The sequence below is a fragment of the Brachypodium distachyon genome, chromosome 2 (genome assembly GCF_000005505.3).
Source record: "Brachypodium distachyon strain Bd21 chromosome 2, Brachypodium_distachyon_v3.0, whole genome shotgun sequence".
Classification (NCBI taxonomy): Eukaryota; Viridiplantae; Streptophyta; class Magnoliopsida; order Poales; family Poaceae; genus Brachypodium; species Brachypodium distachyon.
Window position 1 is genome coordinate 16,037,771 of NC_016132.3, and position 25,140 is coordinate 16,062,910.

Genomic DNA, 25,140 nt, shown 5'->3' on the forward strand with positions numbered 1-25,140 from the left:
CCTCGCCGAGCCAGGTACCTTCCTTCGCAGAAACTTCGATGCAAACCATCATCGACAGGGGTGTGTACGATTGGTCTGGCAACATCGGTATTCCAGGTCGACGATCATTCCTTCTCAGCGTTTCATTTTCGCCCAGAAAAACGCCAAAACATTTAGAACAGTACGATTGGGACAAGTTGTTGCCGCTACCGGACGGCCGGAGAGGCATCGGGTTCCATCAGTCATCGAAGCCCGGCACGCTGAATAGTTTCTTGACAGAGATCACAAAAGATGCTAGTACGAGAATTTTACACACAAGTTTATTTCTAGTCTGCGCTGTCGCCAGCTTTGGTCGAGAGATCTTGCACTTTGCTTGCCTGAACATTGCTTGCAACTAAAGGATTGGTAGTACAAGAGTTTTTCCCAGGTAGAATACATTGCACTTTTAGCAACAACTGTTAAGTCAACCGACTTTTGAGTAAAGATTACAAGCTCCGGCGGACAACCTGGTGAAAGGATGGATTTGGAGCAGCCTCACCAGCAAAGGTGAGGGCAAAAATACAGAGCGAGACAGAGACTGTCTGGAACTTCCGAACTAGGGCAGGTGGTGAAAGAAGATGCGGTATGTACATTGGCATTGCGCACTCCTTCATCCATCGAAGAGCTACAGGTAGGACTGCGACTTGCACTATTCATCGTAATGACATGGCAAACAAGGTTGCAATCAAGAAGCCTTTCTCCTGCTGCTTCCGCTGGGGCTTATTGGCCCCCCTTGTTTGGCGGAAGCGTACTTATCCAGGGCCCTTGGTGAACTGCTACCACTAGTCCCACGGAGCATCAAGCGACGAGGAGAAACATTTCTCATGCTTTGGTTCTCAGCCTCGAGTTCTTTAGCCTCCTCCACTAGCATAGATAGCTGTTTACATGGGCAAATAGCTATTAGTCCGTGTACAAGATCGAACAGTGCCATAAGATGCGAGCTAGTCCACTCACCTGAAGTTCTTGTTCCTTCAGGCGATCCTGAAGTACAGTTATAGCTGGGCTCAAACTAAGACAGCAAAAGCAGGATAGGTTAACAGAGAATTACACGCTGATACACTATATTTGGCTAAAAAGAGGAAAGGAGATTTTGCTCTCACCAATATTCCATTAGTTTACAGAGAGATGAATTGTACGTAGATGTATGGTGAATAGATGTAAGGGGGTGCATCTTCCCATCACTGCAAAAGAAAAAGGTGGAACTTTCACAGTGAGAACATGCATGCAATATTGGATTGTGATAAATGAACTTGAATTACCAAATATTTTGTAGCATGGCTTGATTATATGCTGATTGTTCCTCTTGGAAAAGGACATGCTGCATATCACAGTAAGAAGTCAACGTAGTGTCCAGCTTTAGCAGATGCCTTGTTGGAAATACATGAAGAGGCACCTCCCTCCTCCTATACTCTGCACCACTATTTGCAACAAATTGTAAATTAGAAACTAATAATGGCCATGTTAAACAGCAGCACCCTGCCCGGCATTGCAGAATGATGAAAGACAATAGTCATAAGAAGTTCATATTATGTGAGACATCATACACTAGTAAATGACTGCAAATACAAAAAAGCTGTATAGGAGAACATGCCTAAAACAACAATAAGGGACCTTCTGGGCATAAACATTTTGTAGTAACTAAGCTATATAACTATGAATCTGTGCATGTAGCTCCATGAGGAAGAAGTCACCGTACTAGAATTGTGCTTAAGAGCTAATAGACAAACATTTCAGGAAGACCAAAGTGGAGCTTAGTCATCCAACTAAGATTTCTAGAGCACCAGGTATATCTGTGTTTTACTATCGCTAAAAACCTATAACCGGCTCAACCCACTTCACACATCAATTACACCAAAGCCCTCAACTGAGTTACGTTTAGACCGGAGCATTCATGCCTTGTTTTATTTCTGTTACAGATTTTTGGGAGCTAGTTAGATAAGTTAATGCCTTTGCACGAAACTTCATTCTGTCTCAGTTTATTTATTTTTGTTACTCCCTCCGTTCCTAAATTCTTGTCGTTGTTTTAGTACAAATTTGAACTAAAACAACGACAGGAATTTAGAAACGGAGGGAGTACAATTTTTCTAGCTAAGTAGAAAAAAATATGTGGATAAACCGTGCTTTGCTAACTCCCTTTTATATGATAGTAAAGAAAGATAAAGATAAAGAAAAGAATATTAAACCTCAAGAGTAAAGACTATGCATTGCTTAAGATTCTGAAAATCTATACCTGGGTTGCTTAATGCGGAGTAGTTAATAGAATGAAAGGTTTTTTCCCCTCAAAAGAGAAGAAAGATTTAGGGTAAACAGTCCTTTGGATACCTTATGTCCATAGTTGATCGGTGCAAAGCCTCCTGAATGCTTGGGGACATATCTGAACCATCTTGATCAGCAGAAACTCCTGGAAGGTTATCCGGTTCATAAGCAACAATAGCGTTTTCTCTGGGTTGATGTTTTGATGAATGATTTGTGTCGAGATGAGAATAGAGATCTGCATCCAGAGATCTTCCCCAGACCTAAACCAAAAAAGGCCATGCATCAAGAATTTACCAATGCACTAGTAAGCAGAAACCCGCAGAACACTGTGCTAATTAACTAGGGCTCGTACTAAACAGCTCATAAGTGAGAACCGCTACTAGTTATATCATCCGTCTAATAAAAAGTTGGAATACATTCCAAAAGATCATGTTCAGCACAACTAAAAATAGCAGAACAAAAATGTACTATGCAGGCTAACTAGGAAACCATTTTTTCTTCTCGAACATGTGCCTGAATGCATGCAGTTTTGTATTACAAGGGGAACGCCAAAATAGAGCCAAAGAAACAAAAAAAGCCTCCAAAAGAGAAACCCAAAACAGCAAGACAGAAAAAGGCAGAAACCTAGAAAGCACCCTGTTCAGAATATAAAGCTACTTAGGATACCTTATAAACATAAACTATACAAATTCCCATTTGGACATAAACTATACAAATTCAATGAAGCAGCATAAACCAAGCAACTTTCAGATCACCAATTAATAACAGAGGTCAAATGTGTCCCAAACAAACAGAAGTCCATGGACAGGATTACCTTACCACAAGGAAATGTAGAAATACCAATGCATGCTATACTGTCCTAAATTTCTGATATATCTGACAGTTTAGTCCTTCACAGAAAAAAAAATCATAGGTACAGTGTACAGGCTTGTCCAAACAAATGTGCAAACAGTATTGTATGCTGTACTGTTTGGAATTTCTGATCTATCTGACGTTTTGGTCCTCTGTAGAACAAAAAACAAGTGGTTCGTATATCTACATCCGTCACGACGTGGATCTAGTACATCTTGACCTGCACATCGAAATTGGAAAGCATCTAACTGTAACGTTTTCGCACAAACATGAGGAAATTAAGGGGCTTGGCTGATCGGCAGGTCTCGATGTTTAACATATCAATAGTTCAATACTGTTCAATGATCAAGCTCCTTAAGCATTATGCCTTTAGTACATAATTCATATCTGATTCCAATCAGCTATGCATAAATTAACTGCTATGATTTCGATGGCAAAATGTGAACTTATCCTGAACTTTCTTTATTCAAAAAGTGTTACATATAACGTGCTTACTTCAAGTTCATTGTAATTTTTGCTACTGTTTTCCATCCAGCTATTCCGCATCACGGTTTAACTTCCAATCTAGTTTACACAAACATATTGTCAAATAGTATAATCACTATTTACCTTCATAAAAAATGATAGAGCTGATGGAATTTCAGGGATTCGTATCCAGCATCATGTGACGATGCCCAATACTGAGCCTTACTTCTACAATACCCACAGTGCACCATTGGCTTCCCACCAGGATTTTCTACCGAGCCTTAAACTGCTACCTAATATTTTTGAAAGAAATAAAAGGAAAGATTGCTAAAGATCAATGAAGTTTTGTCGCATTTTTCAGTCTAAAAAAGGCCATTAATAAATATGCCGATGGCATTTGGTTTCCCACATATCTCTCACTGACCCAACTGTTTATTATATTTCGAGTTTTTAAAAATTCCAAAAGTGTACCAGGTAAAGCACTCATTTTCGTACATTGCATTGTGCAAACTAAGCACCAGTTGCTAGTTATTCATTCATCGTCGAATGGGAAAGAATGCAATGCTACTCAAGCGATACATAGCCGAACTGCTATCCATGAAAAAGCCATCTTGCATATAATGATATAAATAACACTACCCAAAACGGTAGGATTTTGTGGAATTCAATTTTGTAACACCTAACAAAAAATCGAACAGTATCAACATAAACCTTGCTTCCTTTCAGAGCTCTAGAATCCCCTGTGTCCTGTTCAATGCCCTCAATTGCTGCATACTTTGGTGTTAGTGATTTATCTGATGAACTCCAAGATGACTCAAGGTCGATGACTGGATCGGTAATAACAGGAACAATAGCACGTTGTGTCCCGTCAAGTGACTGGAAGGCAATCACTTGGATTTTCCCAACCTGGTCATAACAAAATCCGGTTCAGTAAGACAAAATCATGCATATATGCCCAAAATAGAAATTAACTTTGCTGTGTATACAAAGGATAAACTTTCCTACCTTTTGGGCATCTTCGCTAAAACAAGAAAATATCAGCCCCACGAAGCCTGGTTCTAGCAGTTGAAACATCGCTTGGGTACGAACATCTGGGGAAAAAATAGCAAAGTTTAGCTTCACTGCAGATGGGCATCATCTAACAAGAGACAAGGAAAGCATAAAAGTACATGCTAGCAAATTGCCTAGAACTCCATTGTCGCCGTCAATTGGCATGAAAAACCAGAAATGGACCCTTCTACACTGGGCAAGTGTTGTCACAGAAACTCTAGAGCAAAGCTAAATGACTAAATATGGCACTCCCTATCCCAAGCACCCAAAAGCATAGGTAATTAGCTACCACAGTCCTCTACCATATAGACATCCATTTTCCAAAATGGTAAGCGGAAATGTGTTGGGATAATAGATAAACCTATGTATCAGCATCATGAGAAGGCACTCGAGCTCAGTGGAACACAGCCCTAGGCACAACAATGGATGACCAATGCGACGGAATTCGTGTCGCTTACCTACATGGGAAGGCAGGACAGTGATATGCGGATGCGAGTGATACCAGCCGATCACCCTGGTCGTCTTCCCGATGGTGGCCGTCATAACGTGCGAGCGGAGTTAAGGACCCACACCTCAAAACCTTACATAACACCAATTTCTCAATAGAAACTATGAGAGGCGGAAGGAAAAAAAAAACATAGGATATCTCGGCCTGCGCCGTGGCGGCTGCGAGCAGCTCGGGGTTGACCTCGACGCGGTCCTTCTTCCGCTCGCACCTCATCTGCGGCGACGCGCCCCATATCACCGCGACGGAGCCGCCCCTGCTCGAGGACTGCAAGCACGGACGGAAAGGGAATCTTAATCCAGAGGCGAGACATTCGTGAGAGGAGTGCTGTGGAAGGGTAGGTGGGAGGGGGTTTGGGGGTGGAACCTCGACGTCGCCGAGGAGGAGGCCCATGACCTCCTCGGTCTCGGTGGTGAGGGCGTGGGAGAGGCAGGTGAGCCACACCTCCTCGCCGATCTTGACCTCGGTCAGCGACATCGCCGGCCGCCGCGGCCGCCGCCACCTGGGGTTTCGGGGCGGGCGACTCGGTGGTGGATGCGTGCGTGCGTGCGTTTGGGCGAAGCCTCGGCTGAGCTCGACTCGTTTTTTTCTTCTTCTGGGGGATCGGAGTGGGTTCAGTCGGTGACGGCTGCCTCGCTGGCTTGTTGTCGCTGTGTGTTTCGCTGAGGAGTGGGCCCGCGACACGTCCTCCGGCCGCACTCCGGCTGGCGTGGGGTCGCGGTGCGGCCGCGCCAGCACAGTCTGCTACTGCTGGGCCTCAAAAGCAGATCTGGGTCGGGCCGTCTTGAGGCCTTTCCTGGGCCGGACGGGAAGGGCAGGAATACACATTCGTAGCGAATTCGCGATCTGTCTCGGCCTGCCATCGCAATCTCTATTATGTCACAAAATTTCAAATTAAAATTTGAGCTTATAGCTGATAAACAAAAAACAAAAGTAGGCAATCTGAACTATGGATAGTACCAATTTCAAATCCAGAGCAATGAGCATCACGCTGGCAGGTGTATGTTGCGTGAAGGGACCTCTGTGTTAAATGTTGCCAAAATATTTCCAGAGATTTTCAGGCATGGCGCATACAGTGTTATCTTCCATCTGAGGCACCCATGCATGAACATCTCCCGGATGGTAACCTATGACTGAGATTTAGCAAGAGACCAACAGTCGTGTGCTCGTCATTGATTCAGTGGACCGCCCCTGTTCCATCCAATGAACGAAGCATGCCATCAGATCTCCAGAGCTCCATCTAAGTGGATATCTATGACCCGTCCAGGTACACGACATAAAACATCTCGCATACAGATTTTAGCGGTCGTCGGGACATGCCTTCCCCTTACCCCCTTTGCACGCTCCACAAGCGCCCGGAAGGCCGGAAGGGTGATAAAATTTTAAGGTGTTCCAAGTCCAAGCAGTGCTCGTGCAGCCGACAGGATAATGTGGCAAGGCGCAAGCTCGATACATGCATGGAATAAAGCCTATTTCATCGGTTGATCAGAGAGATAAAGCGCCGTATTCCGTCATGATTGTTGGTAAATTTGACGCACAAACCAAAGTACAAATACAAGCTCAAGATCAACTTTATTATTATTATCCCAACATAATGGAAACTAAAACGAGAAGCCTGACGACCACGCCGATAGATCTGTCGTCAAACACATGCATTCTCACGCGACCGCAGTCCCAACTTACAAACAGAAACTCGAAACAGTCTCAAGAAACGGAACGAAAGGGAATAAGCATCTAGTGATCCCTGGTGATCTTCTCGGTGGCGCCGCTGCCGGTGGTGTCCTTGGTGTTGGTGCTGCTGGCGTTGTCTCCCCCCATCCCGAGCGTGTTCACCACCGCGTCCTTGGCTCCCACCACCGCGCCCTTCACCTGCTCGGTTGCCTGAAGAAGAAGAACAACAGCAAACAAACAGTTTCTTCAGCATCATCCACGGATCAAATTACCATCTTTCGCATTTCGTTCGAACAAACAAAGAAGGGAGTGAGTGAGTGATTGGCTGACGGACCTGCTGGAGGACGCTGCCGGTCTTGTCCTTGCCGGCGACGGCGGTCTCCTTGGCGTACTGCGCCGCCTCGGAGGCCCTCTCCTGGGCGTACTGCGCCGTCTCCGACGCCTTCTGCTTCGCCGCCTCCGTCTTCTCCCCCAGGAAGCTCCCCGTCTGGTCCTTGCTCTCCATGGCGCGCTCCTTTGCCGCCTGCGCCGTCTGCGCCGTCTTCTCCTTGGTGGCTTCCGCCGTCTGCGCCGTCTTCTCCTTCGCCGCCTGCGCCGTCTGAGACGTCTTCTCCTTGGCGGCCTGCGCCGTCTGCCCCGTCTTCTCCTTTGCTGCCTGCGCCGTCTCCGAAGTCTTGTACTTGGCCTCCTCGGCCTTCTGCTTCGCGGCCTCCGTGGCGTCCTGCCCTCTCCCGGCCGCGTGCCCCGCCGCGCCGGACGCCCTGTCCTTGGCCTCGTACGCCTTGTCCTTGGCCGCGCCAGTCACTTGCCCAGACTTCTCCTGAAAACCACACGAAACACAAAGTTCAGAGACGGACGGACAGACGGAGCAAATGAGCAATGGATCCATTGCTCCGGCAAGGCAAAGCACGTACCTCGGTGCGGGCCTTGGCCTCGCCGGCGCGGTAGCTCGCCTTGTCCTGGTTGGAGGCCATCTCTCACGTACTACTGATCAGAAATCGGCTCACGCAAACAGCTCCTAATTCCCCTTTCCTCCTTCGCTCGATCTCACGAACAGAATCAGTGTCTCGCTGGGAAAACAAGCTAGCTCGATCGCTTTGGGAAACGGCTTTCGCTCAACTCGGTTTGGATTCGAGTACTGTGCCTCTGATTTGGAGGCTCGATCCTCTCTATATAACCTTGCAGCTACGAGACGGCCCCGGGGACACGTCGCGCCCCGGGGCACGTACATGGAGGGCACGTGGAACCTGAAAGGAACACGCGTTGCGTTGCCCAGCGGCCCCATGCTGTGCCGTACCTTCGCGAAGCTCTGCTTTGGCTTATGTACGTAGATCGAGCTGATTCCATCGAAGCTTGTGAGTAGTACTAAACGCCAAGTGGGGAGATAAGAAAAGGAGAAGAAGTTGGAGTAAACAAGTGTAAAGACGATCGAGTTCGGCGATGGAGACTGATCTTCGAGTGCGTTGCCGTACGTGGCAACAGGAGTGCAGGAGCGGCCGCAGGGGTGGCTGGTGGCGTGTTCTAATGGCGCCATGGGAAGATATCGTGCACCTTTCTCTTCTTCTTTTTGTTTGGACGGAATAGCATGCATCTTTCTGTGTTGTGCGGTTTGATAGAGTTGATAAATAAACTCGATGGATACATGTACACGTGCCAAGCGCGATGGTTATTACGAGGAAGGAGTTGCAAAGGGGCCGTTTCTTTTGTTGGGCCCGCGCCATCTCCTGTTTCCCAATCATTTTCGCAATCATATGTACTTGTGATTATTCTAAAAAAAATGTACTTGTGATTAATCATGGTCCTTAATCATGAGCCTTTTTTGGAGCGCGTGATTACGTAAGATCTTGAAATGCAATAACCTGGGTAGGCACAGAAAGCTCGAGAACAGACAACGGACGAATGGAAGGGTTCGCAATTTTAAGGATAAAAATGATTGTTCTAAAAGTTTAGCAAAACATGATTGTAACGTAAAATCTATTCTAAATTAGTAACTCGGATTCGGATTTGTATAGATTCGCATGTGTTTATACAAATGCGTCTGGATACATGTGAATCAAGACAAATCTGAATCATCTATTTTCGAATGGAGGGAGTACTGCTCACTACTCTGTGTTACTGCCACACACACAAAACATACTTCAAATTAATGCGCGTGGCGCAAGATCAGCAGCGAGCCAAGTAGCAAGAAGGCCATCATCAGCGCTTTGACAACTAGGAGCCAAACGATCTGGGGTCTCATTGCACTCTTCACTAGGCCAAGCGATTCGGGGTCGCAAGATAACCGAATAAAAATACATATATAATAATATGCCATTAGTGCGAGGACGACGAGAAACAAATAAATTGTTCAAGACAGACAAAATGAAATGCTATTTCGTTGAAACTGCGATAAAATCTATAATGAGTCTGGCGTTGAACTTTAGTAGGTTAACGTCATATATATATAGCTTGTCATTGAAAAAGCAATGGACCATGACGTTAAGGTGTTGGAGCGTCATTAACCTGGCAATTCAAAGACATGGCAATGTTGACACCTAAAATTGTCATGTCTTATTTGAAAGAAAGACGGCAGGAGCTCTGCCTTTCACCCTAAAATGTCTGTTTCACCTTAAAAAAAATGTATTTCAGTTTTTTGAACTCGACTTCATGAACGATGGAGCTTTGACAGGCGTTGAGCCCAAATATTGCTAAGGTTGGCAGTCATTAACATGACAATGAGAAAAGAGATCAGATTTTATTAAAAATTACACTAAAATCAAGAATGTTCAGACTTCCGTGTCGACGAATGGAGGAAGCCGATGGATGCAGGAAAATATGGATGCTCCATGTGCTTTGCTGTAACGTTCTGGCAATGGAGTATGTGGTTATATTTATCATTAGATTAATTATGTTGCAAAAAGTTTATAACAAACAAATATTGTTCGTCTATTTATTGGTTTTATGTGCATTCTTCTGATTTTCTCATCCTCCCTGACACGAGGGATTGACACACCATAACCCGTTCACGAAAGGCCGAGAGCAGCCATTCTTTCGCATTTTTCTTATGTGATAAGTAAGTTTAATTGGCTATTTATTCAGATAATTCTAACAAATTTGGTCTGACAAGACTAAAACAAATTATTATTTTGGATAAGACATGACTAAGACAATTGGCTCGACGAGGAGTCTTTGGACACACCAACCAACCCCATCATAGACGTAACCGTTCTACGTTGATCTATGTATAATCACCTTTATTGCCCCCGTCATCCGGTCACACAAGTCGTACAATGTTCATTACAAACCCGGACACGAGTACATCAAAGGAATTAATGCAAACTTACACAGTTACACTGAATAATACATGTGGAAAATGGAAATGGACCATATACATAAATCATCAAAGGATCAACAACACGGTCGACCAAACCAAAAGGAAAACAAATTAAGCGCCGGGGTCGACCGTCGACGACGTCTAGTGATCTCCGGTGGTCTTCTCGGTGGCGCTGCCGGTGGTGTCCTTGGTCCCGGTGTTGTCTCCTCCCATCCCGAGCGTGTTCACCACCGCGTCCTTGGCTCCCACCACCGCGTTCACCACCTGCTCCCCGGCCTGAAAAAAACAGTCTCACAAATTCAGCATCCACAGCTCAAGGCAGCGTCCAATTCAATGCAGAACCAGTGGCTTATCTGAAGATTTTCAAGTGGTTTCGTCTGGTTTGAGTCGTGTACCTGTTGGAGGACGCTGCCGGTATTGTCCTTGCCGGCGACGGCGGAGTCCGTGGTGAACTGGGCCGCGTCGGAGGCCCTGTCCTGCGTGTACTGGGCCGCCTCCCCGGCCTTCTGCTTGGCTGCCTCCGTCTGCTCGCCGAGGAAGCTCCCCGTCTGGTCCTTGCCTTCCACGGCGCGGTCCATGGCCGCCTGCGCCGTCTCGGCCGTCCAGTCCTGGGCTTCCCCGGCCTTCTGCTTGGCTGCCTCCGTCTTCTCGCCGAGGAAGCTCCCCGCCTGGTCCTTGCCTTCCACGGCGCGGTCCATGGCCGCCTGCGCCGTCTGGGCCGTCCAGTCCTTGGCTTCCCCGGCCTTCTGCTTCGCGGCCTCCGTCGCTTGCCCCGCCTTGTCCTTGGTCGCGTCCATCATCTGCCCCGACTTCTCCTGCAAAAGTGCAATCCAACCCCATTTCAGCGAACTGGACATGCAGCAGCAACTCTACTGCGCACTCTAGAGTCTAGAGCCTGAGAAAGACGATGCAGTCCCTCGGATACGTCGTTCCATATTTAAACAAATTTGAGACAATTAATATGTATCGGACAGAGTAATTACCTCTGCGCGGGCCTTGATCTCGCCGGCCTGGAAGCTCGCCTGGTTCTGGTTGGAGGCCATCAAATCGAGATTGCTTGGATGGAGTAAATCACTTTTGGATATTGCTGAGTCGATCGAGTGTGTTTCTGTGGATATCAGGAGGTTACAGCGGCAAGACCGCAAGAGGGATTTATAGAACGTTGCGTGGGTGAGCTCGTACATGGCGCCAAGGACACGTTTACCATCGCGAATCTGTTCCATGTCGACGGACGGAGACGCCGGCTCGAATGAAGTACGGACTCATGCAAAAGAGCAAAAGAAAACCAAGTGGGACTGGGCGTGAAGAAGCTGCGACGAATTGACAAATGTTGTTGGCGAGCGTGCCGTGGCCCGTGGCGGAGACCGAGACGCGCAGGCTGGTGGATGCGGCTTTCTGCGTGTGGTGGATTTGGCTTCGCGAATCGAGTTCGGCAATGGAGACTCATCAAGTGCATGAGCGGGAGGTGTGGCTGGTGACGTGTTCCAGTGGCGCCGTGGCAAGATATCATGCATCTTTCTCCTTTTCTTTTTTTACGGAATAACATGCTTTTTTTGAGAAAATCAAGGCCATATTGGATCAACCAACCTTTACATAACTGTCCTTAAAGTAAGAGAATGGCACACAAGTTTTTTACTTAAATGTCGTTGTTTTCCTCCTGCACTCGCCGGTGGCACACAAGTTCTTGTACGTAAACGTCGTTGTTTTCCTCTGGCACACGGTGTTCTCTATGGACCTCCGAACATATATTGCCGGAGCCTGTTAACGTAGTAGACGGGAAATCACCGGTCGGAGTCAGAAGACGCCAGCGACAGTGCTCTGAGGAATAGACCACTGTCCCGGAGAAGGCGACGAAGAGGGTTGGATGACCATCTAGATCCGGCCAGACGGATCCGAGAAGACCCAGCCTCACTAACTCCACGATGAGGTCAAAACTGGCCGAGCCTCGCCGATCGGAAAAAGAAACCAATAAACCGAAACATGCAGACTATCTGCAAAACACGAACACAAAACTATAGATCCACCACTCTACATGAGCAGTGACCAACCACTTCATACTCCTCAACGTTACCGGCGAGATTGCCGTCGACGAGGTGGATCAAGAGTTGGGAAACCTTATTCTTGACGAGCACAGTGCCACCATACCTTATGCGGCTAGCTGTTTGTTAGGCCACATAAGTCTCACGAGTACACGACACTGTCAGACGTCTGGACTAGCGGAAATTTTAAAGTTCTAATCGACAATCACCACTCACTGAAAATTCATCGCCACTAGACGATCTGAGATCTGCAAATGGGCATGTATGTGAGATTGCTTTGAGAAGATAATGTAGTCTAAATAGCATTGCTTGAAATAGAAATAAATTTGTGAAAACAATAGCAACGCACGGGCAACTTTGCTAAAAGACAGAAGTCACCACGTTCATCCACATATGCTATAATCTTTAGCATCAATCATTGTGTCTCAGATTTTAACGGCTTCGGTCTAAAGAAAAAAAGATATTCAAATAAAGTACATATATAATAATATGCCATTAGTGCTTGGATTAAGAGGACCAATAAATAGTTTAAGAGAGACAAAATGAAATACTATTTCGTTGAAACTGCGACAAAATCTATACTGAGTCCGGCGTTGAACTTTACTAGGTTAACGTCATATAGCTTGTCGTTTAAAAAGCCATGGACCATGACGTTAAGGTGTTGGAGCATCCGTAACCTAGCAATTCAAAGCCATGGCAACGTTGACACTCGAAAATGTCATGTCTTTTTTGGTCTTTTTTCAAAGAAATGGTAGGAGCTGGCTTTTCACCCTAAAATGTCTATTTCACCTAAAATATATCGCCGTTTTTTTGCTCAACTTCGTGAACCATGGAGCTTTGATCGGCGTTGAGCCCAAAATATCGCTAAGGTTGGCATTCAGTTGTTAACATGACACCGAGAAAAGATATTAATTTATTAAAAATTTACACTAAGATCATGGATGCTCAGACTTCCGTGTCGATGGATGGAGGAAACCATGGATGCTCAATATTTTTTACCTCTGTGTAACATCTTTGTGTGTTTGTTGTAGCGTTCTGGCAATGGACTACGTGGTTATATTTATACATTAGATTCATGTTGCATAAACTTTACATAACAAACCAAATATGGTTCGTCCAATTATTGGTTAAATTTGAATAAAATTAAATGATGTGCATTCTTCTTATTTTCTCATCTGTCCTGACACACCCATGACCCGTTCACGAAAGGCGGAGAGCCGCCATTCCTTTGCTTTTTTTTCTTCCGTTATAAGTAGGTTCAATTTGCTATTTATTACTCCCTCCGATCCTAATTTTTTTGTCGAAATATTATTACATGTATCTAGACGCTTTTTAAAAATAGATGCATACATATTTAGGCAAATTTAAGTCAAGAATTTAGGATCCCTCATGTAATTCCGACAAATTTGGTCTGACAAGACTAAGACAAATTTTCATGGTCGTGCAATGTTCATTACAGGCCCGGGACACGAGTACATCAAAGGAATGCAAACTTACACCGAATAATACATCAAGTGGAAATGGAGCATACACACAGTCGACCAAAGGGACACAAATTAATTAAGCGCCGGGATCGACGACATCTAGTGATCCCCGTTGATCTTCTAGGCGGTGCTACTTGGCGGCGGCGTCCTTGGTGCCGGTCTTGGCGTTGTCTCCTCCCATCCCGAGCGTGTTCACCACCGCGTCCTTGGCTCCCATCGCCGCGTTCCCCACCTGCTCCCCGGCCTGAAAAAAAAAACAGCCTCACAAATTCAGCCTCCATATACATCCCTCAAATCAGAGTTCCCATATCCAGTGGCTTTTTTGAAGATTTTCAAAGTGGTTTGGTTTGTCTCTGACTGTGCACGTACCTGCTGGAGGACGCTGCCGGCCTTGTCCTTGCCGGCGATGGCGGAGTCCATGGTGAACTTGGCCGCTTCGGACGCCCTGTCCTGCGTGTACTTCGCCGCCTCCCCTGCCTTCTCGCCGATGGAGCTCCCCGTCTGGTCTTTGGAGGCCATTTTTCCTTTTTTTCCTTGCACGTACTGAAAATCGAGATTGCTTGGACGGAGTAAGTAAATCACTCTTGGGTGTCTGCTGAATGGATCGAGTGTCTTTGTAGAGAGGTGGTTTATAGGGCGCAGCAACGGGACAGGTTGAGGGCGTGAGAGGTCGTACATGGCGCCACGTAGAAGGACGGTACGGTTTGCGAATCTCTGCCATGTCGACGGACGGAGACGCTTTAGTAGAACGAAGTTAATTCGGACCCATGCAGAAGAAAGCCAAGTGGGAGTGACGAAGCTGCCACGAATTAACAAATGTTGTTGGCGAGTGTGCCGTGGCCCTACTGTAGTATGTCGACCAACGTGTGACAGCATCTTGGCGAAGGCAGGTACTACTCATCGTTTTTGAAACCCTATCCGGCTTGGTTTACAGCAAAAGGAAACCGACCGGAGCACGCGGATAAACAAGACGATGAGGTCATCTTCAACAATTGTTACTACACACATGCCAAAAAATACGAGACCAATGAGAACAAGACTTGAATAAAATAAATAGGTAGTGGTTACTCGAAGAAGTAAGAGACTCTACACGGATATCAAAAAAAAGAAGAGGATGACATATGGGTCCTCAAGAAAGAGAAGAAAATAAAAATTAAAAATATATACTCAAGAAGAGAGAAAAAAATTAGTAACAATCATCATGTGGCCATGTGGGTGCTTGGAGAATCTGCCCAAACAAGGAGGTTGTACTTACAGTGAAGTATCCTATGTCAGAATAATCTCATGGTTCTTCAGTTCTTCTCCTTTTTGCAACAAACTAGCGGGGTGATCCGCGCAAATTGCGCGGCTAGACTGGTACGGTGAAATGGTAATTTTCAGGTATTAGTATTTTTTGTGATATATTTATTTTGTATACAATTTAGATGTCTCGTATTTGAAATTGTCCGATGCTTTCTAAAATATTTGATTTTTATATTTTTCTTAACCAATACATAGTTTCTCACTTGCTTTGTTGACGGATGTTTACGCAAGCATGTATTCGTCGACTGTGCATGTGCAGACGTATGGAAGCCAAACGTGTTTTGTCTATGCCACACTGTTTTTTTCTATTATTTTGGTCTATGCTGAACATCTCAGAAGAGATGTGGTTGTGGCATGATGCTAATTCACCGTCAGTTGGAATAGCCGGTTCCGGTTTGCCTTTTTCGCTTCAGTTTTAAGGTCTCACACATATGATCGATTGCATCCTTTCTAATTTCCCCCCCTTTTTTTCATTGTAGTTGATGTATGTCATTTCTTTAATTGGTTCATAGATTCAAAATATGAGTTTAATTATTTCTTTGCACTTGGTTTCATGGCTACATCCTAAAGGCCGCGTATCAGCGTAGGATATGGTCGGTACGAATACGGCGGCATGCCTGGCTATGGTTAATATATATTTTGCCCGTATTCAACGTATTTTCTATTTTCAAAACAAAAATTCTTACTTGTAATTTTATATACAAAATAGAGTTTTTTTGTGGACCAAGTTTTAACTTTTCTTTGTAAAATCAAATGTAAAAAAGCTTTGTATCCTTGAGGATCTGCTTACGGTGGGGTGTTTCTTTATTTTATCGTTGAAATTGAGTAGGTATGATTTACACGTAGAACAGTTTGATCTTAGATGCCTCCGATATAACTCCAATCGGAATTGTTGCACTCCATGCATACCTTTACCTGTATGTGTCTTCGAGTCCTGATGTATCCGCATGCATGCATTACGTCATGCCGTAATTGAAGTTTGCTTCCGACGGCAGCCTGCTCATGAGACATCATCGCCGGCGAACTCACATCTACTCTTGATCTGCCTTGCTGGAGTCCAGCAGTCACCCTGCATAGTGCATTGGCCTTCCTTCGCCAGCGAGAGTTACTTTGGGCGGTTCCGTGGTATCTTCGATCAATTTTTTTTTTGGATAGTTGGTTTCGATGGGTGTTGTTTCCTTTTTATTGATCGTCGGTGCTTGGTTTCCATACCGAGTTCCAATTGTTTCCATACATACGGAGATTGATTCGGGATTGGATTTCCGTACTTAATTAGCGAGATTGATTTGTATGTCGAACCGATTGGATTGGATTGGACCGTTTCCAATTGGATTGGCCTTGATTGCCCTCGTTCAGATATCCCCAGTCGGATTGGAATTCTGTAGCGAGTTTGATTTTGTTTCCATAGCAAATACCGTTATTAAAAGCAGCTACTGTGATTGGTTGATACACCCTATGATTAAATCTATAGGGACCGTCCTTTTGCAAAATCTGAGCCATAAAATTTCCAAATTCCGTTACTTTAATTAGATATTAGATTATTCTCGCTGGGCCCAATTTGTCCATCTGGGCTTAATATTCTGGCTTTAACACATTTCCTGGACCAGGCCGGCCCGGCCATTCTTGGGCTTTCTCTAATCCAAAAACATCAGGCTGCAAGCAATGGCTGTAATTAAACTCGTCCGGTCCAGACACTTGGCCCAAAGAAGCCTTGGGTCATAGTGGCCAAAAGAAGCCTTTATGACCTCCCAATGCTGTGCATGCTTGCAGTTGCAAGGCGGCCCACGTACAACCCACCAGCGTAAGGTAAAGTGGCCATATATATTACCGATCGACATGTGGGAAAACATACAAGTGGAAAGTGGAAATGGAAACATACATAAATCAAGGGAGAGTGTAAATCAAAGATAGGACCAGCTAACGGTCGACGAAACCAAAAGGGAAACAAATTAAGCGCCGGGGATCGACGAACATCCTAGTGATCCCCGGTGATCTTCTCCTTGGCGCTGTTGGTGGTGTCCTTGGCGCTGTTTGTGGCGTCCTTGGCGCTGTCCTTGGCGGTGTCTCCTCCCATCCCCAGCGTGTTCGCCACCGCGTCCTTGGCTCCCACCACCGCGTTCACCACCTGCTCCCCGGCCTGCAGAAAGAAGAACAGTCCAAACAAATTCAGCATCCATAGCTCAAAAGCAGTGTCAAATGATCAGTAACTTGTTTGAAGAATTCCAAGTGATTTGACTGTTAATTACCTGCTGGAGGACGCTGCCGGTCTTGTCCTTGCCAGCGACGGCGGACTCCTTGGTATACTGGGTCGCATCAGATGCTCTTTCCTGTGTATACTGCGCTGTCTCCGCCGCCTTCTGCCTTGCGGCCTCGGCGGTCTCGGAGGCCTTCTGCTTGGCCGCCTCCGTCTTCTCGCCGAGGAAGCTACCGGTGTTGTCCTTGCCTTCCACGGCGCGGTCCTTGGCGGCCTGGGCCGTCTGGGCCGTCTTGTCCTTGGCCGCCTGAGCCGTCTCCGCCGTCCTGTCCTTGGCCTCCCCGGCCTTCTGCTTCGTGGCCTCCGTCGCCTGCCCCGCCTTGTCCTTGGTCGCGCCCATCATCTGCCCCGACTTCTCCTGCAAAACAAAGTGCAAACCATCCAATTTTCAGTGAACCGCACATCTTTTTTGCTGTATGTATGAATGTAACAAGAAGTTCAGAAGGAAATGTTGGTTGGTTGGTTACCTCGGCGCGGGCCTTGGTCTCGCCGGCCTGGTAGCTCGCCTGGTTCGTGTTGGAGGCCATCTTTCTGTTAGTACCTCTCACGCACGAACTGGAATCGAGATTGCTAGTAGGATGGAGTAAATCACTTTTGGGCGTAGTATTGCTGAATCGATCGAGAGTGTTTTTGTGGAGAGGTGCTTTGAAGCAGGTGCAATTTATAGGGGCGCGGCTACGGGACACGTTGCGGGAGTGGGCTCGTACACGGGCGCCACGTAGAAAGGACACGCGTTGTCACCCTTCCGGTGGTACCTTCGCGAACCTCTGCCATGTCGATGGACCGAACGAAACCCATGATGCAGGAGCGAAGCAAAAGGCCAAACGGGAGTGAAGAAGCTGCGATGGATAAACAAATGTTGTTGAAGGGGGAGGTGGCGAGCCAGCCCTGGCACTGGCAGTGCAGCGTGCCGGTGGCAGAGAGCCAGAGATCGAGACCAAGTTGGATCCGGCTTTCTGCGTGTGCTGGTGGCTTTGGCTTTGCGGTTTACACTTGGGAATTGGGGATCGACGCCAGGCCGCAGCCATGTGCGCCGCTAGCTCCCGTGAACCGACGTGTGACAGCTTCTTCGCGAAGGTTACCGTAGACCGTAGTGCAACTTTTTTTTTAACACAGTCCGGCTTGGCTTACCGCAAAAGGAAACCGTCCGGACCACGCAGATAAAACAATGCGAATATCAGAATATGCGATGTGCATGTGGCGTTTGGAGAATCTGCACCCCGCGCGATGATCAGAAAAATTCCAAGGATGTACCAATTGAGTCGACTTGTACAATGTGCATGAAATGTGTAATCGGCCTCGTTTTTTTTCTTTTTTCTGTCTGAACATGTTTTCTCTTCCGAGCGAAGGGGAGAAATCTCGGACATGACTGGGCTAGGGGACTGGGATCCGGTGCACGGCGTACCCTGCCCCCCTTTATCCACCATCCAATCCAATCGGACGGCCTGGAGCGCAGACGGTGATTTTTTCTTTTTTTGGAAGAACATGCAGCGATTCAGCAGGCTAGTTGACTCCTTGCACAGTCCTTCAGTGCGAAAGACATGGCGCTGAATCTGCTGCCATGGCCTACCGTTCCACGAGCCGGCGGCTGGACGGGCTGGCAAGATTGGCCGCCGTTTTACTGGCTGCTCCGGTTAGCACGCGGACCGCACAGCAGGCTAGAGCTCGCTCCATTCCCTTTCACGCGGCGGCGGCGGACCTCGCGTGATTTCATCACAGGGTCGTTTCTCTGCTGCAGTTCCTTTCAAATGGCTCCCATTCAGATGCTCGCAGTGAATACTGATCTCAAAATGTTTCGTCTTCAGAAGATTGGAGGCATGTTCCAGGAACGGCGGTGCCGGGCGGAGGAGCTCGTCGAGTGGGAGCCCTCGGTGCGGGGCAGAGGACTAGAGGAGTCCGTCGGAGCAGCAGCATAGGGCAGAGGAGTCGGTCGAACTGGTTCCGAAGGGGCCTGCCGACGTCGTGTTCTTCAGTGCGAGCCGCCGGAGATCGCTCCCCTTCCTTTCCCGCGGCGGCGGCGGAGATCTCTCCCCTGCCCGAGAACTCGCAAAAATGTGCCCGTCAGAGGATTCCCAATTCCCACGAAGCTACTTTTTACCCAGTCCTGTCCGATGCGTGGGCTCGTGGTCGTTGTGACTAGCTGATGCCGTTGGATTAAAATGGATGGCGGATAGGAGGGGGCAGGGCACGCTGTGCCTTGACAGAGGCAGGGCACGGGATCTCTGTCCTGGGCTAGGGCCCTAGGCCCAGATTCTCCATCCAGCTGGGCTTATTATTCTCGGTTTAACACTATTCCTGGACCAGGCCGGCTATTGGACTTTCTTTCCAAAACATAAACGCGAGGAGGCTGGCCGAGTAAAACGCTGCCTCTGAAATATACATTTTTTTTACGAGGTGCCTCTGAAATATATACTCGTCTGGTTCAGAAATGAGAAATGTGGCCGAGAAACCAGACCCCCCCACCCTTTTCCGCTAAGGTAGTAAAGGTACCGTATCTACAAGTCGTAGGCTCCATGTCCAATGCATTCGATTCGTTCGATCATGCGCACATGCTGGTTGCGCTTCTAGCCCCCTCCATTTTCAGCAATGCAGCTGACGGTCTTCAGCAAACCACTAGATACCTAGGAAATAGTAGGAGCAGCCCCGTTATCCGGCCTGCAGTGCACTGGACCGCGCTCACATGCCTTGCATGCACGACGCCACAAATTCTGCTACGTACTGCACGCATTTAGATGCCACAGTATGTTGACTAGCACGTGAGAGTGAACACCCCAAATTCTATGTGCAGTGAAACAGCCCAAATTCTATGTGTAGTGAAGTATCATGACCGTCCAAGTTCATTTTACCGCCCAAATTCTACGTGTAGCGAAGCAGCATGACTGTCTAAGTTATGTTTACTGCAGTTAAGAAAGAGCTGCTTCCCTGCTCTACTTCACCTCCTAAAACTTAGGTCATCCTAAACCCAATTCGTCCTCTCCCCATTGGTGTGTGTTATGTTCCTCTTCCGATCTTCCCTCATGACGACGCATCTCCACACATCTCTGGCACATGGTATTGAGCCGTAGCAGAGTCCGTCCTACTCCTCGTCTTATTTGCGGCAAACTATATAAAAGGCTTGATCAACGTCGTATCTCAACCTGTTCAATCAACTAGTCTATATGATAAATTTAGAAGGTTTTTCAAAGTAAAAGACTTCTAGAAATCTCACCATCAGTTCGATCAAAATGGTAGGACTTTTTTTTGTTTATCAAATTGAAATTGACAAATTGGTTTTTGTTTGAAAGTGTTGACATTAGAGTGGCCAAGACTTGATCTGGTATGAGATCAGGCAACATGAGAGTTTTGTGTAGTATAGTGGGTTTTGCAACCATAGGACGACAAATACGTGAAGACTTTGTGTGGAAAAAATAAAATACGGAGTAGAATATTTTGAAATGCTCCCTCCGTTTCTTAAATTATGGCGTATATTGTTTTTTTTTACCCAGCCTTTGACCAAGATTTAGTCTATTACTCCCTCCGTCCCATAATATGAGGCACGCACTCATTTCTAGATCGTCAATTTATCTAACTAAATATAATTTAAAAAATAAAAAATTACATCATTAGAAAATTCTTTCGATAACGAATCTAATGATGTATTTTTTTTAAAGAAAAATACATATTTTAATAATTTAATTGAGAATTTAGGGATGCGTGCGTCGCTCATATTATGGGACGGAAGGAGTAATATGTACTTTTTGTGAAATAAAATTGATATTATTAAATTCGTATTCAAAATTACTTGTTTATGATTATGATTTATATCCCATAAGTCACATGTTACTGGTTTGATCAAACGCTCGGTCAAAAAAAACAATGTAGACCTTAATTTGAAAAACACAGGGAGTACCTAACTTCATAATGGATTGAGAAAATGCTACACTGATGCCTTCATTCGACGAGGTTTTTGGAACTACCGGTTGAATGACTAAAAATTTTGGTCAAAATGCAGACAAAGGTGCCACATTTTGTCGATTTCTTGTCCGGAATCACTGCAATTCCGACAGCAGGAAACCCTAAACCCTCGCCTGTCCCCCACCGTGACCGACCGACCATGGCCGGCGGCGACGAACTCGCCGCCCTCCACGAGCAGGCCGTCCTCGCCTCCTGTGCCGCCGTCTCCGCCTCCGACCTCGACCTCGCCTTCCAGCTCCAGGTCGCCGAGGCCATCCAAGCTTCTCTCCGCACCAACGGTAACCCCTCCTCTTCCAATGCTGCCACCGCCGTTGCCTCCTCCTCGTTCCAGCCCGCCCCCGCGCTCGAGTCCTCGGACGTCGCGTACGCCATGGCCATCCAGGCCGCCGACGCCTGCCGCGCGCACCACGCCCTAGCGGCCGCCTCCGTCCGCGTCGCCGCCCACGACGCCCTCTTCGCGCGCGAGCTCGCCGCCGTCCCGGAGGACAAATGGGCCCGCGACGGCGACAACATCGAGCGCCCGCTGGACCCCGCTCGCCCTCTCTTCCGCGTCTTCTTCAAGGGCATGTCCAGCAAGGAGATGGTGGGGCCACGGGAGCGAGACCCCGGCGTCGCGGTGCTCGCCGTGGCCGTGTGCGGCCCTCGGGGGGAGGTGGTGCTCAGGATTCAGAAGCCGGTGGAAGCGTCTGTGGGCGGGCGCATGACGCTCGAGGTATTGGCGCTCAACGAAGCCCTCCACGCGGCGCTTGGTTTGGGGATCCGAAGCATCAAGATTGTCACCGATTACAAAGTGCTGCACAACCATGCATGCAGCTTCTAAATCTTTGCCTTTCATTTTACATTCTATTAATGCTCTGTAAATAAAGCTAAGCAGATGTTTACTTCAAGGACCCGAAGATTAGAGAATCTTTTTGTTGTGTCGATAAAAATGATCTTGCTCTGTAAGTAACCTATCAATTGTTTTCTTAATATTTGTTAATTGAGAGTCTTTACTCTTTATTGATGTTTGCCTGTTCCAATATTCGCTGGTGGAGATTTTCTGCGTTGACAGTCCCTTTTCTTTTCGCAGTTTCAGCTGAAACTACAGTATTCTTAAGTTCACGTTCAGTGCAAATTTTCTTTCTTTCTTTTAAGCAAGGGTTTGGACATTTGGTTGATCTTGCCATAATTTTTTCCTACCTCATTGTGATGCCGTCATGGACTGTATTATCACAGCAGTATGCAGTAAAGTTGTAGGTCAAGACTAAAATGGGACATCTGTAGCAACAGAACTTTAAATTTGACCATAGTGAGTTAGTGACATATATCTCCTTCAGTGCTGGCCTTTGTTCTGAGTTCATTGTAGAAGTGTTTGTTCCTTAACATTTTGCATTTATGTGAAATTACTCGATGTACATGTAAAATCAATGGTTAAGTGACTGGTTTCTTTAGTATTTATCTTATTGTTGTGTCTTGTACATATTCTTCATAATATACAAGATAGAGGAGGAATAGACTTATGTTTATTTGCTGATCATTGAGATTGCAGCTGCTTGGAATTTGGCGTCCGGCACAAAAGAAGCTTGCAGATATGATAAATCAGGTTCTGTTGGTACGAAAGAATTTCGAGAAATGTGAAATCTTACTTGTTGAACGAAGTCAACTTCAATACGGGAGGAAACTAGCCATGGATTCATTAGGGTCTCAGATTGCCAAAGCTATTGCTGTTAATGCTGGCATGGGGATGAGAGAGAACTGCCCGATCTGCCTGGAAGACACTGATGTTTCTAAGATTCATGCAGTTGAAGGTTGTTCACACCGCTTTTGCTTCTCCTGCATGAAGGAGCATGTGAAAGTTAAGCTACTCCATGGAATGCTCCCAGCTTGCCCACAAGATGGTTGCACTAAACAGCTAACTGTAGAGGGTTCAAAGGTATTCCTATCGCCACGACTGTTAGGGATCATGGTGCAACGTATAAGGGAAGGACAAATCCCTCCTACTCAAAAGGTTTATTGTCCGTACCCCAAGTGCTCAGCCTTAATGTCGTTGAGTGAAGTGATACAGCCAATGGAAGCATCTTCTTCAAAGTACACTGCTGCTGATGCCGCCACATTGAGAAAGTGTATCAAATGCAGAGGCTCGTTCTGCATCAGGTGTAAGGTTCCATGGCATGACCGGTTAACTTGCTACCAGTACAAGATAATGTACCCCGATGCTCAATCAGAAGATGCTAAGTTAAAAAACCTTGCGAAGCACTGGATGTGGCGCAACTGTGCCAAATGCAATCACATGATTGAACTCGCAGAGGGTTGCTACCATATATGACTTGCGTGTAAGTGTTTAACGCCATGCTCATATTTTACCAGTGTCAGTGTCAAGACTACGCGAAGTAACTTTTCATGTCAATCTGTGCATCGTTCACGTGAGTGTCAGACTTGTTTCCTGTTAACCTTTGATGCATCTTGTTCTTGGCTTGTTGCAGGTGCGGCTATGAATTCTGCTACACCTGTGGGAAAACATGGAAGGACAAGAAACCAACATGCACATGCCCTCTGTGGGACGAGCGCAATATAATCCGTAATGATGCCAGGGTCAACATTGTCCGTGAAGACATTGAGGAAGATGAAGATGACTACGAGGATGAATACTACGTCGAAGAAGGCCATCGCTATAACCTGCGCTAGGGCCATCATGGTCGTGGTGACGGAAGGGGCAACTACCGTGACCTTTTCCACTGTTAACATCACTAGTCCATGGTCCAGAACTGCCACTACGTTCTTTTGCGTCTCTATATCCACTTCCTGTTCAGCTCTGTAGATAAGCAGCATCACCCTCTCCTGTTAGTATTAGCTAACCGACTGATGTGCTATCATATTTCGATGCTTTTCATTTTGTGCCAGACATGAACTTATGCACTTGGCCGAAATTGATGAACACTATGTTTGGTTTAAGGCCTAAATTGTGTCCAGCTTCCTTGTGCATTGTCAACGTCGGAACAGAGGTAGTACATAAAAACGACAAATCTGAGGTGAGCTCTGCAGGAAAGACCAGCATGTGTACATACACGCCTAGTTCCTGTCATCATGTCATCTGATCTATATACATACAGTGGTGTGAAGGCTCCTTTGTAACAAGATCAAAAGTGCATCTGATCGGTATCGGTCGTGCCGATGCACTCGGCATCGTTGCGCGCTTGTAGTCCCCTCCATTTCCCAGTCCAGCAGTGTAGGCTGTAGCGCACTGGCCACGCGCGCCAGAGCACGTCCGGATGCACTGCTCCCCATCATGCATCGACCCGTATATAACAGAGGCAATGCATAAGTTCAGTAGTTCTGCCACGAATTGAAGGGGGTAATAACTAGCTAGCTAACTAGAAATGTTGGCGCCTAAACTGAAGCATATCGTCGCTGCCATCCTCCTGATGGCTCTGTTGATCACTGCAGCTTCAGGTATAAGCTGGAGTATATGTTTCTTCAGTTTTGCCGTATTCGGATGCTATTTCTTGATTAACAAGTGGAGCTTTGGTTAATTTTCTCTGGTTTCCAACATGCAGGAGAAACTTCAACGGCAGTAAGCAATGAAAGGGACACGTCGTCTGAAGTCATAAAGGTATGCGGTATATGTTAATCAGGAAGTTTTAGTTGACTAGTCCGGGCCTATGGTCAGCTAATGAAGCAAAGCTAATTAATTGCTTGGTGCATCTGAGAAAGAAGAATGACAGAGTGAGATTGAGACATACAATGTTAGAGAAGGTAGAAGTAGCTTGTCCATTGGTTTAATTAATTAAAAGGGTAAACTACAAATGTCAACTTATATCTTTATAGATATACACAAAGAACAACCAAGCTAAGGTGTTTGTTCTGTCGATCGGTTTGTTCTGAGATGCAGAGAAACAGCACGAATGTTCTGACAGAGGTTCTTGACTACGACTATGGGGGAGCCAACTCTAAGCACGACCCGCGCGGCAGGAGGCCCGGGAATGGGCACTGAACTCATT

The 25,140-nt window shown here is 46.6% G+C and overlaps 6 protein-coding genes across 6 annotated transcripts; 1 reads left to right on the top strand and 5 right to left on the bottom strand.

Moving 5' to 3' along the window:
- Window positions 1-341: 341 nt before the first annotated feature.
- Window positions 342-5,771, bottom strand: LOC100822119 (lys-63-specific deubiquitinase BRCC36). The gene is made up of 10 exons (XM_003567934.4): window positions 5,513-5,771; window positions 5,288-5,413; window positions 5,100-5,187; window positions 4,597-4,682; window positions 4,303-4,497; window positions 2,341-2,534; window positions 1,278-1,436; window positions 1,119-1,199; window positions 973-1,027; window positions 342-895 (listed from the first exon to the last, which is right to left on the bottom strand). The coding sequence occupies exons 1-10, from the start codon at window positions 5,621-5,623 to the stop codon at window positions 704-706; spliced, it is 1,287 nt and encodes a 428-aa protein (XP_003567982.1). The 5' UTR covers window positions 5,624-5,771; the 3' UTR covers window positions 342-703.
- Window positions 5,772-6,689: 918 nt separating this feature from the next.
- On the bottom strand, window positions 6,690-7,975 carry LOC100829895 (ABA-inducible protein PHV A1). Its single transcript, XM_014899470.2, has 3 exons — window positions 7,732-7,975; window positions 7,152-7,637; window positions 6,690-7,027 (listed from the first exon to the last, which is right to left on the bottom strand). Exons 1-3 carry the CDS (start codon window positions 7,789-7,791, stop codon window positions 6,881-6,883), a joined length of 693 nt encoding a protein of 230 aa, XP_014754956.1. The 5' UTR covers window positions 7,792-7,975; the 3' UTR covers window positions 6,690-6,880.
- Window positions 7,976-10,010: 2,035 nt separating this feature from the next.
- Window positions 10,011-11,411, bottom strand: LOC106866238 (late embryogenesis abundant protein, group 3). Its single transcript, XM_014899468.2, has 3 exons — window positions 11,114-11,411; window positions 10,526-10,945; window positions 10,011-10,406 (listed from the first exon to the last, which is right to left on the bottom strand). Exons 1-3 carry the CDS (start codon window positions 11,351-11,353, stop codon window positions 10,272-10,274), a joined length of 795 nt encoding a protein of 264 aa, XP_014754954.1. The 5' UTR covers window positions 11,354-11,411; the 3' UTR covers window positions 10,011-10,271.
- Window positions 11,412-13,564: 2,153 nt separating this feature from the next.
- Window positions 13,565-14,282, bottom strand: LOC112271181 (ABA-inducible protein PHV A1-like). The gene is made up of 2 exons (XM_024460296.1): window positions 14,023-14,282; window positions 13,565-13,897 (listed from the first exon to the last, which is right to left on the bottom strand). The coding sequence occupies exons 1-2, from the start codon at window positions 14,170-14,172 to the stop codon at window positions 13,784-13,786; spliced, it is 264 nt and encodes an 87-aa protein (XP_024316064.1). The 5' UTR covers window positions 14,173-14,282; the 3' UTR covers window positions 13,565-13,783.
- Window positions 14,283-16,757: 2,475 nt separating this feature from the next.
- Window positions 16,758-17,856, bottom strand: LOC100822744 (ABA-inducible protein PHV A1). Its single transcript, XM_003567936.4, has 3 exons — window positions 17,677-17,856; window positions 17,202-17,567; window positions 16,758-17,092 (listed from the first exon to the last, which is right to left on the bottom strand). Exons 1-3 carry the CDS (start codon window positions 17,734-17,736, stop codon window positions 16,931-16,933), a joined length of 588 nt encoding a protein of 195 aa, XP_003567984.3. The 5' UTR covers window positions 17,737-17,856; the 3' UTR covers window positions 16,758-16,930.
- A 3,315-nt stretch (window positions 17,857-21,171) lies between these two features.
- On the top strand, window positions 21,172-24,093 carry LOC100830199. Its single transcript, XM_014898786.2, has 3 exons — window positions 21,172-21,968; window positions 22,692-23,475; window positions 23,626-24,093. Exons 1-2 carry the CDS (start codon window positions 21,195-21,197, stop codon window positions 23,466-23,468), a joined length of 1,551 nt encoding a protein of 516 aa, XP_014754272.2. The 5' UTR covers window positions 21,172-21,194; the 3' UTR covers window positions 23,469-23,475; window positions 23,626-24,093.
- The last annotated feature ends 1,047 nt before the right edge of the window (window positions 24,094-25,140 follow it).